Source organism: Sphaeramia orbicularis, chromosome 19, assembly GCF_902148855.1.
Source record: "Sphaeramia orbicularis chromosome 19, fSphaOr1.1, whole genome shotgun sequence".
Taxonomy (NCBI): Eukaryota; Metazoa; Chordata; class Actinopteri; order Kurtiformes; family Apogonidae; genus Sphaeramia; species Sphaeramia orbicularis.
In genome coordinates this window covers 35,922,126-35,940,806 of record NC_043975.1, presented here as the reverse complement: position 1 = coordinate 35,940,806, position 18,681 = coordinate 35,922,126, and the positions used below count along the sequence as shown (strand labels likewise).

Genomic DNA, 18,681 nt, shown 5'->3' with positions numbered 1-18,681 from the left:
ACTTTAAATATCTGATTTTTCCATTTTCCACCACTGTTCACTGTTAATCAGCTATTACCTTTCCATAAATCAAAATAAATCTATATGCTGCAATGAGAAAGTGTTTTCCCTTTTGTTTGACTTAAATAAGCAACTTTGCACATCGGCTGCATGGCTTTTGATGGATTGTGTAAAAGAGTTGTTGCATGAAGGTTGGCTACAATGATAGCATTTGTGAGATTTATTTTGGGAGCACTTGCCAAATTTGTGTTCCCGAATAAACAATCCTCCTCTCTGACTGTCCTGCCTCATTTCCCTGTGATCTACTCTGACGTTTCCATGGGTGTGTGTGGGGGCTTGTAAATTAAGGACAGCGCTGGAGGCGATGTGGCTGTGTGGGCGTGTATGTGTGTGTTTGTATGTGTGCGTGGCTGCCTCTCTCTGTTTACCAACACACACATCTCTCAATGGGAATGATCTAAACAGGATGAGATGAAAGGGTCCTTTTACCAGCAAACTCACAACCCTGCACATATGTACACACACATACGGCGGGGGAGCTACAGGAAGCATTGTACCTCAGCCGCACAGGTAAACCAGAACACACACAAAGGAAAGGAAATCTTCATCTCCCCTCATCTTGTCACTAAAAAAACCAACTTTCACAATAACCCAAGTCTGATGCAACACAATGGGCCTCATGCAAGAATGTGTTTGTACTTTTATCTCAACTTTCTCAAACTTTTTTTTTTTTTTTGAGTGTGACGGGTTTGTACGAGTGTGCCACATGAGATGACCTGTGTGAACATGATGAATGGTTCCTGTACATAATGGTGTGTGTTCATAATAATGTAAGTTAGCATAATTAAAGCTATAGTAGGCAGAAATCAGGGGAAAATGCCTGAATGTCACAGTTACAGGAGCTACCATGTTGCTGCTACGATGAGCCACAGTGTGTGGAGTAGAGATACATTATATCAGCTATATTTAGCTGTCAGTCATCTGCTTTTATCTCCTATGATTGATCCTAATTGTCTGTCAGAGGCAAAATTTTCTAAAGCCTGAAATCAAAATTAAGTATTAACATTTCTTGAACCACTTCAATTACATTATCTGAGTTAATACGAAATTTCTAACTCCGAAAACATTGCCTACTGAAGCTTTGATGCCCTAATAATGCCACATAAAGTATGCATAAAATATGCCACATATCCAGGTCATTTTTTCATTTTTCATTGTTTCTAAGTAAGCAAGTAAGATTTTACACCACAGATATTTAAGCTGACAACAAAATGAAGCATTGTCAGCAGATATTATTTGACTTGAAATTATTTGATATTGTGATAATAAAGTTATAGTTGACATGTCATCAGAGTAGTGTAGCAATATGACAGATATAGAGATTGAAAGGTTGAAACATAGCAAAAAAAAAGCATCTTTCTGAAACAAAACTCATGACTAAGATGAGAAGAGATTAAAGAGACACAGCAGTCATGAATACTAATGTTAAATATTAATTGTAGATTATTGAATATTCCTGCACTTCCATCTCAGTCACAGAAACATAAATGCTGCTATGGCAAAGTATTCAGATGAAGAACATAAACAAAAAAAAAATCTGAATTTCCATGCCATCATGAGCCTACTGATTTATTAAAGTCTAAATGCTAAGTTGAAATGCTGTTCCTCTTGAGGAAAAAGTCATGACTATAAATCACTTGAAAGACAAGTCTGAACTACTTATTAATTTTGTTTGTTCCTCAGGAAGTGCCAAATTCTCTGAAATCACTTATACATGTCATTCAAGAATAAATCTGTTCATACAGGTAATTCTCATATAAGGCCCATTGTACCAAACAACAGCTAAGGGAGCGTTTACTTACTTGCTGGGGAGGGGGTGCTGTACCCACTGATAGGCAGTCCTGGCAGTAAAGGAGGCGACAGGCTTCCCAGCATGTGGGGGAAGAAGTAGGAGTAGGTGGGCATGGGGAAGCCATTGTGGTGGGGGCCCGGCACTGGGTTGCCCTTCCCAGCCATGATGGCTCAAGTCCCCCTCCAGTCACCGAAAGACCTCACTGAAAAAACCACCTTTCCGGGAAGTATCACACACAGAGTCGGAACAGAGTCAGTGTGTCTTTACTGGACTGATTTAATCCCCCATAGAGACGCCGGCTGAGCAGATATTCCAAAGTACTGTCCAGCTGAGTTTGTAAAAGTCTCCGTATGGCTCGGAAACTTGAGCACTGATGTCCGCAAAATGCTTTCCTTAGATGTCACCAGGACTGAAATCTTGTTGATTTAGTGAATGTGTGTGTTGAGGGTTCAGTTACTAAGGAAACAAAGATAAAAAGAGACACAGTGCACAAGTATAAAAGGGTCCTGAACAGTGTTTTATCCCTCCTTTCTCTGGTATTGTGAAACAGGCTGAAAGGCCTTATTTGTGAGAGGCGTTGGGGAGTCTGAAAAGTAGCGCGGCCATTCCTTATCTTCAGAGATGAAAAAGGCAGAAGGCAAGTTGAGTCAAGCAGAGGTGACTTTGATGACTGCAGTCGGGAGTGGTGATAGTGGTGATAGTGGTGATAGGGGCACTAGTGGTTGTGATGTTTCCAAGGGGAGCGTGAATTCACTCTTCCTCTGCAGAGAGCTGCTGGGGAAATACACCGATCACATGATGCCGAAACAAAGACCTTCTCCTAGGACAGGCCGGCTCAGTTTCCGCCTGTGAAAAAGAGAACATAGAGAAAGAGAGAGAGATCATTTAGTGCTTCAGTGACAAGGTAAAGAGATTGTTTCCCTTTGTGCTTAAGTGCTTCAGCAAAACAGTTCTTTTCTTTTGACACTAATTAATGGTAATGTCTCATCTGAAATGTTACAAAAACACCCCATCCGCCTTAATTATCTAATAGCGTGTTAAAACTGTGAAGAGAGCAGTGGGTGTGTGATGTTTCTTCACAGCTTTGTGTGCTCATACAGGCGCTCATTAACAGTGACAGACTACAAATACTGCGGGAGACGAGCCAAAACATAAATGAAGAGAGCAACACAAAAGAAAACTTTGCTAATTACACCAGCTAGAGGTGAGACCCAAGGCGGCATTCTGGGACCACTTGAGATTTCAACTGCTGCGTTTACTCCCAAATTAAGACCAAGACATGCACAAACAGACCTGTAACCACCGCTAAGCACGGGTGAACAAGAGCACACAATTATCCTAAAATGGTACCCAGGCACCCCAATATACAAGAATTACAGTGTGTCTTCAAAACAGCTTGTCATAACAGGAGCATATTTTATTTTCCCGTGTAATGACTCTTTGGTGAGCCATACAGCAGTTAAAAGAGAAATCCTCGCAAACACACACAGAGCTCTTGCAAAAAAAGAGGGAAGGAGGTATGTGTCCTTGCATGAATAGTGTGTTACTCAGGAATGTGGCACTCTAACATGAATCACACCAGGACATCATGGATGAACTCCTGTAAATGGAAAGGGGTCAAGTCAGACATGTTGGTGCGCCTGTTCCCACTTGTAAGGTGTACATAAAGCACTGGGATATGACCGATGAGTAGCGAGTTCGAATAGCAGCCATGTGTAAATGGGTGACTTATATTATAGTAGCAGTACTTGGAACCCTGTTGGACTCTGCATCCATTGTCTGGATGTCCTCTGTTGGCTGTAAGGCTAAAATAATGAATATTGAACAACATACAGGGTGTCCACAAAGTCTCTTAAGAGATTAAAATATTTATTACAACAGCAATTGATGAGATATGTTCATCAGATTTGCTTTATGTACTCAGTCTAGGGATGTCAACAATCAATCGCCTATTGATCGATAAGAATTTGCTCGATTAAATTATTAATTGTCGGTTAATTGCCCTTGTCCACCTGTCCACACCTGTACGAAGGCTGCCGGTTTGTCCACGCTGCAACGCCGTGGCTGGGATATCCGGTCATCAAACCAGATCATGGCGTTGATGAGTTAGAATGGCTTTACGGACATAGTGGAGCCAAACACAGACTCTGTCTGTGGGAGCGGTGCACCCCCGCCTAAATACACGCACAAATGCGGGGTCGGAATCGGATCGGAGTGTTTTCCCTGGAGGTTGGTCTAGTCCATGGTCAGTGAGACAGAAGTTGAAAACATCCTCCAGGCTCCTGACCCGGGCCACAGGTTTGCGAAGCTTCAGGAGGTGGGGAAAAGATAAATGAGCAAAAGGTTTCACTTTCACTTCTGCGGGGGCACGGACTGCACCACCCCGTACCCCTACAGTATTATAAGTAGGACGGAAAGTGACACACACACCCGCACAGTTACCACCAACACGCACGCATGCATCTCCCGGCCAAACTGTGCGCGTGCGGCCGAGTAACCCCACCACCACCACCACCACCACCACCAATAAAACGCACGTGCGTGCACCCTCCCATTACACACCGCCACACCATCAGGTGAATTCCATAGGAAACACTGACTGTATCCAATGATTCAATAAATCAATCATTAAGGAATATGACATGCTTTTTTCATAAAGTATTTAAACAATATTTAGCTTTTATTCTTATAGACCGTATTGAAAGAGAAATTCGGGTTCTCAGGAAAATTCTAGCTTATCAATTAATCATTAATCGATCGATAAGGTCAACCAACTCATGATTAATTGATCATTTGTATCCTTAACTCAGTCGTTGTCAAAGTTTTTAAGCACATTGTGGAATCGTGTGTTATTGAATCACTGGTCCATTTTTCTTCAACGAGAAATCAATTACTGCAAATGTTTACCATAATTTCCGGTCTATAAGCCACGACTTTTTTCCACACGCTGTGAACCTGCAGCTCAAAAATAATGCTGCTAATTTATGTTTTCCAGGCTAACTATCGATCTGGCTGTCGAAGAAGGAAATAGAGCTACTTCATGTAAGCTTCGCATCAATGAATCAGTAGTGAGACGCTGGAGACGGTGGGTGTGGTTTATAGTCAGGCGTGGCCAATAGTCCGGAAAGTATAGTACCTTGACTTTTTGACTGAATATGTGGTACTGGATGACCTTCAACCAGTCATCACTTTCCAGGTAGATGGTGCACCACCACACTGAGGACTGCATGTTGGTTGGTTCCTAAATCTAACATTTCCAGACCGAAAGATTGGAAGGGATGACCCAATTCCCTGGACACCTTGTTCACCAGAAATCACTGTCCTGGATTTATTTCTATGGGGTTATGTTAAAGACATTGTGTATCAACCAAAGGTACAGGACTGGGGCCCCTTCATAAACATTGTGCCCTCTCTGGACTTGGTTGACCATGATGATGTGAACCCTCCTGGACCAACTTCGAATTAGCCCTCTGTAAGTTCTCCTTGTATAACTTCCTCATTGATGTATTTCCTGTGAGTAATGTGTTGACATACAGGGGTTGGACAAAATAATGGAAACACCTTCACCTCAAGATGATAATGCCCCAATCCATACAGCTAGAATTGTTAAAGAATGGCATGAGGAACATTCTAATGAAGTTGAGCATCTCGTATGGCCGGCACAGTCCCCAGACCTCAACATTATTGAGCATTTATGGTCAGTTTTAGAGATTCAAGTAAGACGTCGATTTCCACCGCCATCGTCTCTAAAAGAGTTGGAGGGTATTCTAACTGAAGAATGGCTTAAAATTCCTTTGGAAACAATTCACAAGTTGTATGAATCAATACCTCGGAGAACTGAGGCTGTAATTGCCGCAAAAGGCGGACCTACACCATATTAAATTATATTTTGTTGATTTTTTAAGGTGTTTCCATTATTTTGTCCAACCCCTGTATATACATATGAATGAATGTGTACAGATGTGTATAAGTATAAACCATGTACATAGACTGTGTAGGTATATAAATGAAAAGAAATTGAGAGCCATACGAGGGAGGGGGGTGGGATGGGATGGGAAAAGTTCATGTAATATTTTTGTTTTGATTTTCATTTTTATTATTATTTATGTATTTATTTCTTCTTTTTTTCTGATGCTCAAATCATCCCTGTGTGGTTTATCTGTAAGTTTATACATATATGTATGTTCCTTCTGTAAAATGCACCTTAACTCACTGTAATAAACTGTAGATGTTTGTTAAACACCATAAACATCCTGTTAATAAAAACAAATCTTTAAAAAAACAAAAACAAAAAAAACCAAAGATACGGGACATCAACGACCTGAACTAAAAGACCACCAATGCCATCGACACCATTGATGATGCTATGATACAGAGAACATGGAAACAAATCCAGTGCTGTCTTGATGTGCTTCATGCAACTAATTGTGCCCAGTATCTATTTTTCAGTTTGTAATAATTTCCATAGATTTGTGTATGCACTTACTTTTGTAATAAATTTGTTAAACTGTAAAGAGACTTTATGGACCCCCTGTACTTTACTTTTAAAAAAACACTTATCTTGCTCTCTGTAGGAGTACTGCTAATGGTGGAAGGTAAATTAGTACTTTCCCTGCATATTACGCTGCTTTATACTCCTACTCCTCCACATCTTAGAAGAAGATACTCTATTTCTTACTCCACTACTTTTGCTTTGTTTCTTCCTTTCCTGTCCAGTGAAAACCACATTATCTCCAAATGGGTGGTAAGCTGGTAGGTCTTTGTGTATATGTGCATTTTGCCCCGAGTTTTGTCTGTCAAACATTACTGTCAAGTGAATGAGACGGCGATTAGGAGAACGGTATAACTGGGGTCTCTTTGTTCTTAGACTATTCAGCCCATTCATCCTGTATTGGCTGGAGGAGGTCTGGCTCAATAGTACTCTGTAAAATGTAGTCTGCCAGAATGAGGGTGAATATCTTTCAATTATCTATGCATTGCTGCATAGAAAGCCCCCCGCCACCACCACCTCTACCCCCGTGATGTGAAAGAACAACAGCCTTCGATCCCAGCAGGGTTTCTGCTGGTAAATACACCACCACACACTGACAAAAGGTCACAAGTGATGTAAATCTATTGAGTTTTTTTTTTTTTTATATTCAAAACATTACACTTTGTCTTTAAAGCTGGAGAAGGTAGATATCAGAGGAAATTAGACAACATCCTTCTGCTGCTTTCTCCTCTCTGTCCAAGACACAGAGAATGTCAACCATGATTCCTTTCCTCTCAGGCTACATGAATTATAACATGCTTAAAGGTCATTTTTGCCCAGTGACGCCCAAAAACTAGGGATGCACCAGTACCAATACCAGTATCGGGTCCGATACCTTGCATGTGTACTTGTACTCATACTCGTGAAAGTACTCCAATACAACCGCACCGATACCACTTACAGCAGTGTGACATTCGCAGTTGAGTGCAGCAGGTATGCGGCAAAGGAGTAATGTCAACAGTATGGAGATTTTTCAAAATAAATGACAAAAGTAACACTGACTGCAAGTAACGTTAGAGACACAGACGGATACGGACGGAGCATTCTGTCCATCCTCTGCCTACATTCCATCCGTTTTCCAGGTGCTCGCGGAGAATACCATTGGGAACTGTGGAGGTAGTGGATCTTTTCAAAGAGTGAAGGTGTGAGTTAGGGAAAAATTACATATTTATGACAACTACCCTCATCAATATCAACATTAGTATCCACATTAGTGTTACCTCTGTCTTCTCCATGTTTATTATTACTGACTTTTTCTTCTTCTTCTCAAAAAACTTTACTTTTCTTCGTGGTATTCAGCCAGTATGGTTAATTAAGAGTGGCGTCCCCTGGTAAATTGATAGAGAAACACTAATTCCAACACATTAAAAGTCAGTAGCAGCACTTTGTTACAGTCAGACTAATGACAATGACAACAAAGCACATTTCCAAAAATACCTAAGAACAGTAATGGTATTATTAAGTACTCATATCGATACTCAGTATCGGCAAGTGGTATCGGTGCATCCCTACCAAAAACTCTTGCACACTGACCATTTAAAACAAATAAATGCTTAGATCTGCTGAAAAATGCACAAAACTAAAATCAGCATTCAGATACATGGTTCTCATAATGGGGGCCCCTCAAACATCACAAAAGATCTTTCAGAATACAACACATCGCTATAGATCAGGGGTATCGCACTGATTTTAGTTCAGGGGCCACATTCAGCCCAGTAAGAGCTGATATGGTCTGGACCAGAAAATTATAAAAGTGAAAAAAGTGAAATTACATTATGAAAATATTTACATCTACAAACTATCCTTTAAAAATTTGAATAACATGGACAATCTGAAATTTACGAAGAAAAATAAGTGCAATTTTAACCATATTATGTCTCAGTTCATTTATTTACATGTGTGTACTACACCTTGCAGATCACAGTGGACCTACAAATACACAAAACATTTAGTAACAGGCAGAATATTGTTAAAATTACACTTATTTCTCTTAAGACATTTCAGGTTGTTTACACTTGTTCAGGTTATTCACATTTTTTGTGAAAGGATAGTTTAAGATAGTAACAGTTTTACTTTTTTACACTAAAACAAAGAGAAAATTTTGTAGTTTTCATTATTTATAGGTTGTTATGATAGTATTGGTGGCAGCTGGTGGTCTTTAAAACAGGAGAAGCTCATCTTATGGCTCCATCATAAAACTTGTCGTATTATAGCAAAGCAATTAAAAATAAAAGGAATGCTTAATTGAGGCAGTTATGTTTCATCTATACCATAAAACCACAGCAACACACCCTTACAGGTGTATGACTTGACCCTTTTTCTCTTCACTTTGGTAAACAACCTCTCTTCCACTGGTGTCTGCATGGGTCTGAGCTCCAACGTGCTCCGATGTCGGTATGTTTCAACATCGCTGTCAATCAAAACAGGTTCAACCTTTCGGACCAATACCTACTCTTTCGAACAGTTCATCCAATCCAACGTCCTAAGCCCAGCGTCCTGGTCCGCCCCAGAGATGCTGAACATCTGTGGGAGGGTTTTGGGTGGGATGATTTTATGCATTTAGCCAATGCCCACTATGCTTCCCTGCAGTGAAACAGCTTGGTGCTGCTTCATATACAACCCACTGATGCTCGATGTCAATGGGGAATTCAACAGTGTTGGCTACTGATACGAGAATGTATCAGGGAATTCGCGTCACAAGGCAAACGATAAACAGCTGCCCACAACGACCTAGCCCTAAAATTAAGTACATGCTCGCACAATTTTAATGTAAATGTAAATGTTATTGTAAATTCAACAGTGCAATTCTGCTCATTCATTTCCTCAAATATTAGGGGAAGTTCAGCTTCCCTTGCTATCTCAAAGCAATCACCTCTGGATAGTATTTTACTGGTCTGATCCACTCTCACGGGCTGGATCGGAACCTTTGGTGGGCCAGTTTTGGCCCACGGGCCGTATGTTTGACACCCGTGGATGATAGATGTAGATGATACCAAACCGTTTTGTATATTACGCAGTTAATTAAGTCTTATTCTTTAACATGTACACCAGTAAAATGCCACATACACAGAACTGAGTAGGGTTTCAATGTATGATATTAGTACTTTTACTAAAGTAGGGAATCTGAATACTTCTATCACTACGCTTTGCCTCACAATAACCATATTCAATTACAGCGTCTACATTCTTTGCTGCAACTGTCAGACGGCTGCTCTCACTGATTCCATAGGGGCTCAGTGCTAGACCTGCCCCATGTGTGTGTCCAGACGTGACTACTATATACCTACACCTAGGAAAAAATGTATGAGTAATAACTTATGGGAATGAGTTACCTAACTACAGTGTGTGTGGGGGTGTGTGTGACATGGGAGTGTGGGGAGCCTGATATATCTCTTAATCACATGGAGAGCTGATTTTATGGGATTGGCATCTATTAACTAGCTTATTTTTATTGATCGTTGGCAAAGTGCTTTTGAGTCACCCTGTGGCGATGAGCCAGTGTAAATGGTGGTCAGGGGTTGTGGGTTGAAGGGTGCGTTTGTATTAGGCCGAAAGCTTTAACAGGCTTTTTTTAAAGCCCATGGGAGTTGGATATAGTTTTATTTGCTTATAAAGCCCTTCTCCCTCCTGACTAGCTACCTATTAAACCAAAAGAGACCTACTAACAGCAATAGCCTTTAAGATATTACTTGTAGTTCTATACTACACAAACATTACCATTAAAACAGCAGCTGTGATGTACTCTACATTGCACATTCGTGTGATCATGTAAAATACATCAGTGCTGTCAAAAATGCATGGTGAAATGATTTAAAGCCATATATATTTTAATGTTAACACCCTGAAGCCACAGACACTGAACTAGGTCTTTCGATGAGGAACTACAACTCACCGAGAGAACCCACAGGCCGGAAATGGCCCACTTCCTTCACCATTATCATTACAGAGTCTAGTGTGGGCACCGCGAGAGGCCATTCGGAATGATAAGCTACATCACAAATTACCCTGCGCTTGTACCAGCAGTGACTTTGTTGTGGCCACTAATACCTAATTCTTTTTATTGATGTCACAGTAAATAGACAGGGGTATTGCTGTGTACTAGAAGGGGAGGCTACAGCACAGCCCGCCCTTACATTATGCAACTGATGAGAAATAAAGGCGCTTAAAGTTTCCACTAACTGGAGTTTTGGTCTGTAAAATTAAAAACTGAGAATTACTGCGAGGCATAATGTTGACGAGTGTGAAATAAAAATCCGCAAACACCCCAAGTGTCAAGGTCAGGCATTCAAAAGAGCATCCAGCTTACATGTGACAAAACCAATGCCATGAGCTATTTAATATGAAGAGGACTTTTTTCCCCTTGCTGTTGCGTACACATTTGCACGATCTTGCAATAACATTAAAAATACTACTTCTGTTCAAGCACTTTTCATTTCATCAGTTTTTAGATAAAAACATGAAACCACTTCATGGGTGATCACTGAAAATTAACTTTAGCACATCAACATTACAGAAAATTGACACACACACACACAAAAAAAAAGAATCTCACTATAAACAGCTCCTTACATTACCTCATTACTTTCTATTATCATGGACGCCAGTGATTTATGTATAATGCTGATACTGGAAAATTTAGTTTTATTCTATGTGCATATGCATCCTAGAAACAGCGTGCAGAAAAAGCTTAAGACTGCATTATTTATGTCTCTAGGGCAATTTAAATTCTTAATTTCTTGTTTCAGCTGATTCAATAACTTTATATTTTAATTTATTTATTACTTATTTCATTCAATTGTGTTCTATTGTTTTTGCCAACATTGTTTACCCACATGTCCGATTGTAATTCTTTCAATTCTTTTTTTTTTTTTTTTTTTTTTTACATTTTGTCACCTACTGATTCCATTGCTTCTTCAACTGCTGTTCTCTGTTTTTCTTGAGGCATTAATCTTAATGTATTCTGACATTAAATAAAAGTTGAATAGATAATATTACAACTATACCCAGTAGTCTACCATCTACAGCCAAAGGCCAAATTTTCTGTAGACATAGAGAAAACACTGATGCATGTAAATAATGTCTAACTAATGCAGATGAAGCATTTCAAAGCCATTATATAACCATTAGTCCTTCTGCACCCATCCATGAAAACATATATAGACATGTAGCAGAATGCAACTGAGCGCTCGCACCATTTCTCTGCAAGAAGTGAGAACAAAACACAAACACACTATCACAGTTAGGACTTGGGATGCAACGGTATAGGTTATCCACGATTCGGTACGTATTGCAGTTCTTGAGTCATGATTCACAGTATGGTTTGAATGCAGAGGCTGGCTGGAGCTCATTTATGCTCGCTTTATGTAGGTAAATAGGTACGTCCATTTCTAACATTGTCATGCGTCACTGCCTTCATACTTCAACGTGTCCTGTACGTTGGACTGAGCTTTTCTCAACCAATCCCTCAGAGGACGCCGCTCTTAATTAACATAGCGGCCGAATACCATGAAGAGTAGTTTTTTGAGAAGAAGAAAGTCAATAATAAACATGGTGACAACAGAGGAGGATTTACTAATGTGGATACTAATGTTAATATTCAGAAGGGTAGTTGTCATAAATATGTCGGTAGTTTTTCACTAACTTACACAGTCGCTCTTTGAAAAGTTCTGCTGTTCTCCATCTGGGTAAAAATCCACAAGCTCCTGGAAAACGGACAGAATTACGTACATAGTGTATGCAGGGGACAGACAGAACACTCCATCCGTATCCGTCTGCGTCTTTAACGTAGAGCATAAATGAGCTCTTACTCGGAACTGGATCCGAGTTCCGTTAAAATCAAACGGGCTGGGTGCAGTACACAGCTGGGGCTCTGGCCAGCTGTGCACCCAGCTGGCTCCGCGTCCGGCTCCAACCAATGACAGCAGGATTCCCAAAGTCAGAAGTCTTGCAAAGCTCAAATATGAACACAAGTTGTCTGGAAATGTCACTTGAAAATGACAAATGAGCTGTACCGCGATACATGCTTGTATTGAACTGCTAGGAGCACACTGAATGGTACGACATGTACCATTGCACCTCTAGTTAGGACTGGTAATCTGTCATATTATCTACTTCTCAGAGTCACTGTAAAGCACAGTGCTGTACAACACTTATCTACTCAGCTAGCATTTGTTTTAAATAATAACAATAATAATGATGATGATGATGATGATGATGAAGATCGCAATAATAATAATGATGAAGACGATAACAACAATAATAACAACTACAATAATAATTTTTCAGTGTAATTCCAATATTTTAAAGATAATGTTAAACATAGGTAACACCAACCAATGGGTTTGTGGCTTTGAAGTTATTAGCACAGGTTGCTAAGCTAGTGAGTTTATTTCAGTCCGATTATAGTGATACTTATGCATCTGTCCACCTCCATATATTCAGGTTTATTCTACATTAACCTGCAGAGTTTGTGCAACATGATCTTTTTTTTACTGTTGAAGAAATAATGATGAGGAATTACTGAGTTCGACAGCTGCAGGTCCAGCTTCTGGACACTGTTGTGCAGTGATTCTGATTTACACAGATGCTTATTATGCTAGTGTGAAAACATTTTTGATTCATTATAAAAGTCCAGTGGGACAAATTAGGCTGTCACAGTCTAGGTAAATAATGGTGTTTACTTCATTTGACTATTGTCAATACTTTTGTAAGCCTAAGCCTCCTGAAACCACATTAAAATAAAGGAAAACTGGTTATCATTTGGTTGGAACTCACCAACATTTTACAAGAGGTGAAACAATTGTGATTCTGATCATATATCGTGAATCCACCTCGTCAGTTCTAAATCGTCACATGATCCTTTGGCCAGATTGCCCAGCTCTAATCAGAGGCATAAGTTTCAGAAGCACACTGTCATTTGAGGAATGACAGCTTAGAGCTGGGCAAAGCTGCTCACATGCGCTCCACATCCTCTTTCCTGTCAATGCACTCAAAGCAATAAACACTTCTCATCAACAGCTGTGGAGTCCGATGATCCTACTCCTGATAGGAAGCCTCACACACAACTGTAAACATGCAATATTCCACATGACACGTTGTAAGCACGTATACGAACAGAGACAAACATGTGATCAGACGCTCACTTTGTTAAACAGCGCGTCTTCATCCACATATCTCATTTTCTCACTGTCTTTCACACAGACGCATATTAAAAAACGCACACGTACACACTGATCTCTCCCCTATTCGTCTGTCAGGGCAATCTGGAATGGAGGCAGTAGGTGCCTCCCGCTGTATGATGTATGCGTTCTATATGATACGGCTGACGCACAAGGTCATTGATATGGAGAGGAGGATGGAGCGAATGCAGTATGCTGTATAGAAGCCTGGCCTTCATTGTGCTACAGATGAGTTCCATTACAAGTCTACTCTCTCACATTAACATGCACAAGTACAAAGCCTGATGATGATAAAATATTGAAGAAAAACAAGGATAAGAAAAAGAAATGTGAACTTTTCATACTCCGGTGTTACATATACGCATCAATAATTAAGTTATACACTGCACTTAAAGCTGTGGAACTGGAACACAGACTACTGTAGCCCAAAACAGAAACAGATAGGGTTTTGTAGAAGACCACTGATGCAACCTATAGAAATGGGAAGAGTCCCCGGGGCCTGGGATGAACCCATTAATGTAGTTCTTTTCAAGTATTCCAAACTGTGGCCTTCATTTGTAAAGCTTTATACATGACCCTTACCATTTATATAGCTAGCCTTTATCAGCCAAATTCACTTGAACATATACTATATACTCAAGTGCTCACATGAAAGGTGCACGGAGAGCAGCTCCTGGGGGAATGTATGTGATCAATTGCAGCAGGAGGAAAAAAAATAAACAAACATTCTGGGTCACTTGGTCTTACCTCTGTTTGGCATGTACGTATCGGGCATAAAAGAGGAAGGGTTAAAGGTCACGAGGCACAAGAGACAGTAATTGGATGTGACAGCAAACGCTGAATTAATAATCAGAAAAAGCAGAAAATGGCAGCACAAGGTCGAGGTCTAAGGGCGGACAAAAAAGCAAAACAGAGCCACGGGGAACGGCGGATGAAGCGCATGACATACAAAGAGTGTGTACAGAAATAGACAGACAGGCAAGTATGAAATGCACAAACACCATCACAAGCAAATGCAAACATACATGATGTCATAGAGTAAGGAAAACAGAAAGTGGAAGATGTTAGGGTGTAGGAAAAGAAGGCAAACACAAAATATCATCTAACTGTGACCTAGTTATCAATGATGGAGGTAATACTACTAAGCAACTGGTGTAAAAGGCACTAGAATGTGTGTGTTTTTACAAATACATTCACTAATTTTTCAAGAGGAAATGCATGTACTGTCGACCATAAATTAACCATAATCAATCATTTCTGAGTGAAAAGTCCAAATTTCAGTCAGCTTCTTAGGGTGTTTTCACACAGTGTACTCAAGTCCATATCCAAGTACGCTGGACCCCAAAGTCCACTTAATTTTATCCATGTGAATGTAACCGTTCCGTGCTTGAGTACCATGCCTGAGTCCAGTTAAGAAGGTAGTCCTGGGTTCGGACTACCCAGACTCCAGCACGGTACGTTGCCATGTGAATCCGATCCATGCCCGAGTCCGGAAGTGACCTAATCACCACTCCGACAATGGCAGTAGGTTAATCACCACAAGACCATAGACAGCGCTCTTGTTGTCTCCTGAAAAAGCCTCGGATCTGTGCGGCACAGGCTCGCGTTATCAACCTAACCACTCTGTGACATATCAGGGACAAGGAAGGTCGCTCAGCTTTTCTTAGCCTCAAACAGGCTAACAGATAGGTCGTTCTTTCGTTCGTCCTTTTCTGACTTCCGCATTCATTGGATAGTGATAGAATTCCTTCCACACTGCCACCTACTGTTTCTCCCCTGTAACACCCATCTGTACTCGAGCACAGGCCACGGTATGTGTGTGTGCACGCAACATCTGTGGGAAAGGTGTAAACGTATCCAAGTACGGTACGGACTCAAGTACGCTGTGTGAAAACGCTCTTATACTTATATTTTCCTTTATCAAAGTAAACTGAGTATCTTTGGCTTGCGGACAAAAGAAGACATTTGAGAATAAACACTGACTGAGATCTTTCTACATTTTAACCGAGGAAATAATAGCAGATCAGTTAAAATGGAAAATAATGAGTTGTAGCTCATATTACAACATGGTTACAGTGATAATGTGCAACAACAACATTAAAGAAAATCCCTGTGACATGATGGTAGAAACACCAGGCACCACAGTTTACATATCATTTGTTTCTCAGTGTAAAACTCATGTAAGGTACTCTAATGGAACCAAGTCAAACAGCAAACAGCACTATCTGCCAGCCTTCTGTTAGTACTTTTACTTCAATCCGCTCCAGTGAAACGGCACTACTTGCGGCACAAGACCACAGTGCAGACCCAAGAGGATAAACACCGACTCCAGTTCAGAGAGCAGTGTGTTGCTGCTTGGGGAGTCAAGCAGAATGTAAATCTCCACATAACATACATATGACTATATCTAACACAAGTCTGTTTGCTGCCAGTAAGAATCCATAATAAATCCACAGCTGTTTTAAAGAGAATATTCTAGCTTTGTAACTGCGTTATACAAGTCTAGGTAGTACAATGTACTAATCATAATGGCACAGCCCTGTGTTATGCAGTTTAGCTTATAATCGCCTCAGGTAACAATGAATGAAGGCCAATAAACACAGTTTAAAGTCAACTGCTATCATATAGTTCTATGACTCCTGGTACTGTATGGAAATGAAAGGCATGTTGTATAATAAAAACTGTACATAAGCATCTCTTTTTCATTTAACGATTTAACCCATAAAGACCCAGTGCTACTTTTGTGTCAATTCCCAAATGAATTTTTCTCTATTTTTAACCTTTCTTCAGTGATTTATTAACATTTATTCTATTATTATGCTCTGTATTTTGTATTCTTAAGTGAAAATCAGGTATTTTCCTGTATTCAGTCACTGATCATGTAGATGTTTATAAAAGCTCAAATTACAGTTGAGGGTTATCATATCAAAAACAGAGAAAACTGAAGAAAAAGTGACTTTTTCAGTAAAATATATCAGTAACTGAACAGTATTGATAAGATTATTGGATCAACAGGGATTTAACTTTTTATCTCAGTAAATGATTTTAGTTGCCAGTGAATGTTTGGGTTTGGGTCTTTATGGGTTAAAGCTGAGGCGGCTGACTCTGGAACTCCAGTATAATAGCCTAAAGATAGAACCTGCATGGATTTGTACATAAAACCTCTCTACAGGGAAGGCTACAAGCTGCTAGCTGTGAGTGGATGTCCACCTTTAGCAGCTCAGAGTGGACCCGGACTCTAAGCAGGATGGCCTCGCAGTGGAACACATAATGGAAGCCGCTCAAGCACGATGTAATGAATTTTTTATGAACACAGCAGCGTGTGCGGATGTGTACGTCAGAAGTGAGATGTGATAGTGGAGGCGTGAATGTGCCGCATATGTGCACGCTTCAGTGTGCACTTACCACACATTTTAGAGTGCATATGTGTGTAGTGGAATGTGCAGAGACATACATGTATGAACTAATTGCGTGCATATATCAACAGGTGTCTGAGCTTGTCATTTGTGTATGTGGTCACGCATGCAGCCTGTATGTGCGTGCGTTTACATGCAGTATATATAAGTCCACGTCATGTCCTCAATCACATTTGCATGGCATCTCTGTGCCCTGGGGAGGTATCTTACAGTACACTGCATTTACTGTACATTACTAACTCAGATGGGCTTGGCTTTGCATAAACAGTCAACCACATGTGCATGTGTGTGTGTTTGAGTGGGGGAGGGGTGGAGTCAAAAGGGGCACAGACATGTCTCTTATACACTTCAATAACTAAAAGATGTGATTTATTTATTACCAGAATGGCTGAGCTGTATTAGTAGGAGCTTAGAGGTCAGGAAAGGTCATTGAGGATTACCTCTAGTAACATGACAGCATAAATACATTCTGTCACATAGATGTCCAGCAAAAGGTGAATGCAGGCTGAATAAATGCAACAGAGCTACTGGGTAATTTTATTTGAAGTGTTAGTGGTCAATTGGCTTTTGGTATCACTGAGTAAAATTCCATTCCATTATAACATTTCAGCATATTGTTATTCAGCGAGGAACCTGGACTTCTAGACCTCCTCTTGATGTTGTTCATAAGCCTGTACAAAGTCTACACACACACACACACACACACACACACACAATGCTTTGGCTGACCATATGATTCTGTTGGACAGCACTCATAGTAACTCCCATAACTATGACGCTTTAGGCTGCCTACATAGTCAGCATGTGCAACGCAAGCAAGCAACACGTGCAACATGAGTGACGCATTTCATTTCATAGTCAACATACTGAACGCAAACGAGCCAGGCAACATGTAAAATGCAATACATTGCTCGTGCAATAGGGGGCAGCTCTGAGTCAGGTACAGTCCAGGTGTCAAACCAGGTGATACTCAGATCAAAATGGCTACTGAAGAAGAGTGTATTCTGATGTTTGTTGCACCGGACATTTTAAGGGTAGGAATACCATGGTAACTCACCCAATTCATGGGAGAATAATCACATACACAGACATCGGTAACGTTCAACCAGAACTCACTGAGTCATTTTATATGAGTGAACATCCTGTTTGACTCTTCAGTTTAAGAAAACAAAGACCACATAACAGGTTGTAATACATAACAATGTTGATTTTGAATTGGAAGCGCCAAACATGTCAAATATAGACGGTGGTATGTCCAGCCTCTGAACTGCCGCAGAGATGGAGTCAGGATGGGGAATTCCAATCTCTTGTTCAGCTTATGCGAGTTCTAGATGAGGAGAGGCATTTCCAGTATTTCTGAATGTCTGTCTCTGACCTGCTGGCTCGGGTGGTTCACTTTCTACCGGAGACTCCGGTGAATCACCGTCATCTTCTTCTGTAAAAATAACAATGTGTTAAAATAAACTACATTGCTTGTGTATTGCCCACACCAGTGACATATGGTATTACACGTGCTGGTGCATCGCATTTCAAAAATTGACAACACATTTTGAGGTGCAAGCACACATTATGGCGGCCAATGCATTTCGATTCGTCACAGTGTGTTCACGTCTGTGTGCCCTTGCGTCGACTATAAAACGGCCCTTAGCTTCACTTTTCTATAGCAGAATGAAACAGCATCTTAGTAAAGAGTCTTTTGATTTG

General features: G+C 40.4%; 1 protein-coding gene across 4 annotated transcripts in view; it reads right to left on the bottom strand.

The window, feature by feature from the left end:
* Positions 1 to 18,681, bottom strand: part of raraa (retinoic acid receptor, alpha a) — a 196,719-nt gene that overhangs the window by 105,153 nt on the left and 72,885 nt on the right. For all 4 annotated transcript variants that reach the window (XM_030121478.1, XM_030121479.1, XM_030121482.1 and 1 more), the window contains one exon: positions 1,863 to 2,698. In XM_030121478.1, the coding sequence (XP_029977338.1) occupies positions 1,863 to 2,016 (154 nt within the window). In that variant the 5' untranslated portion in view covers positions 2,017 to 2,698. The remainder of the gene's footprint in view (positions 1 to 1,862; positions 2,699 to 18,681) is intronic.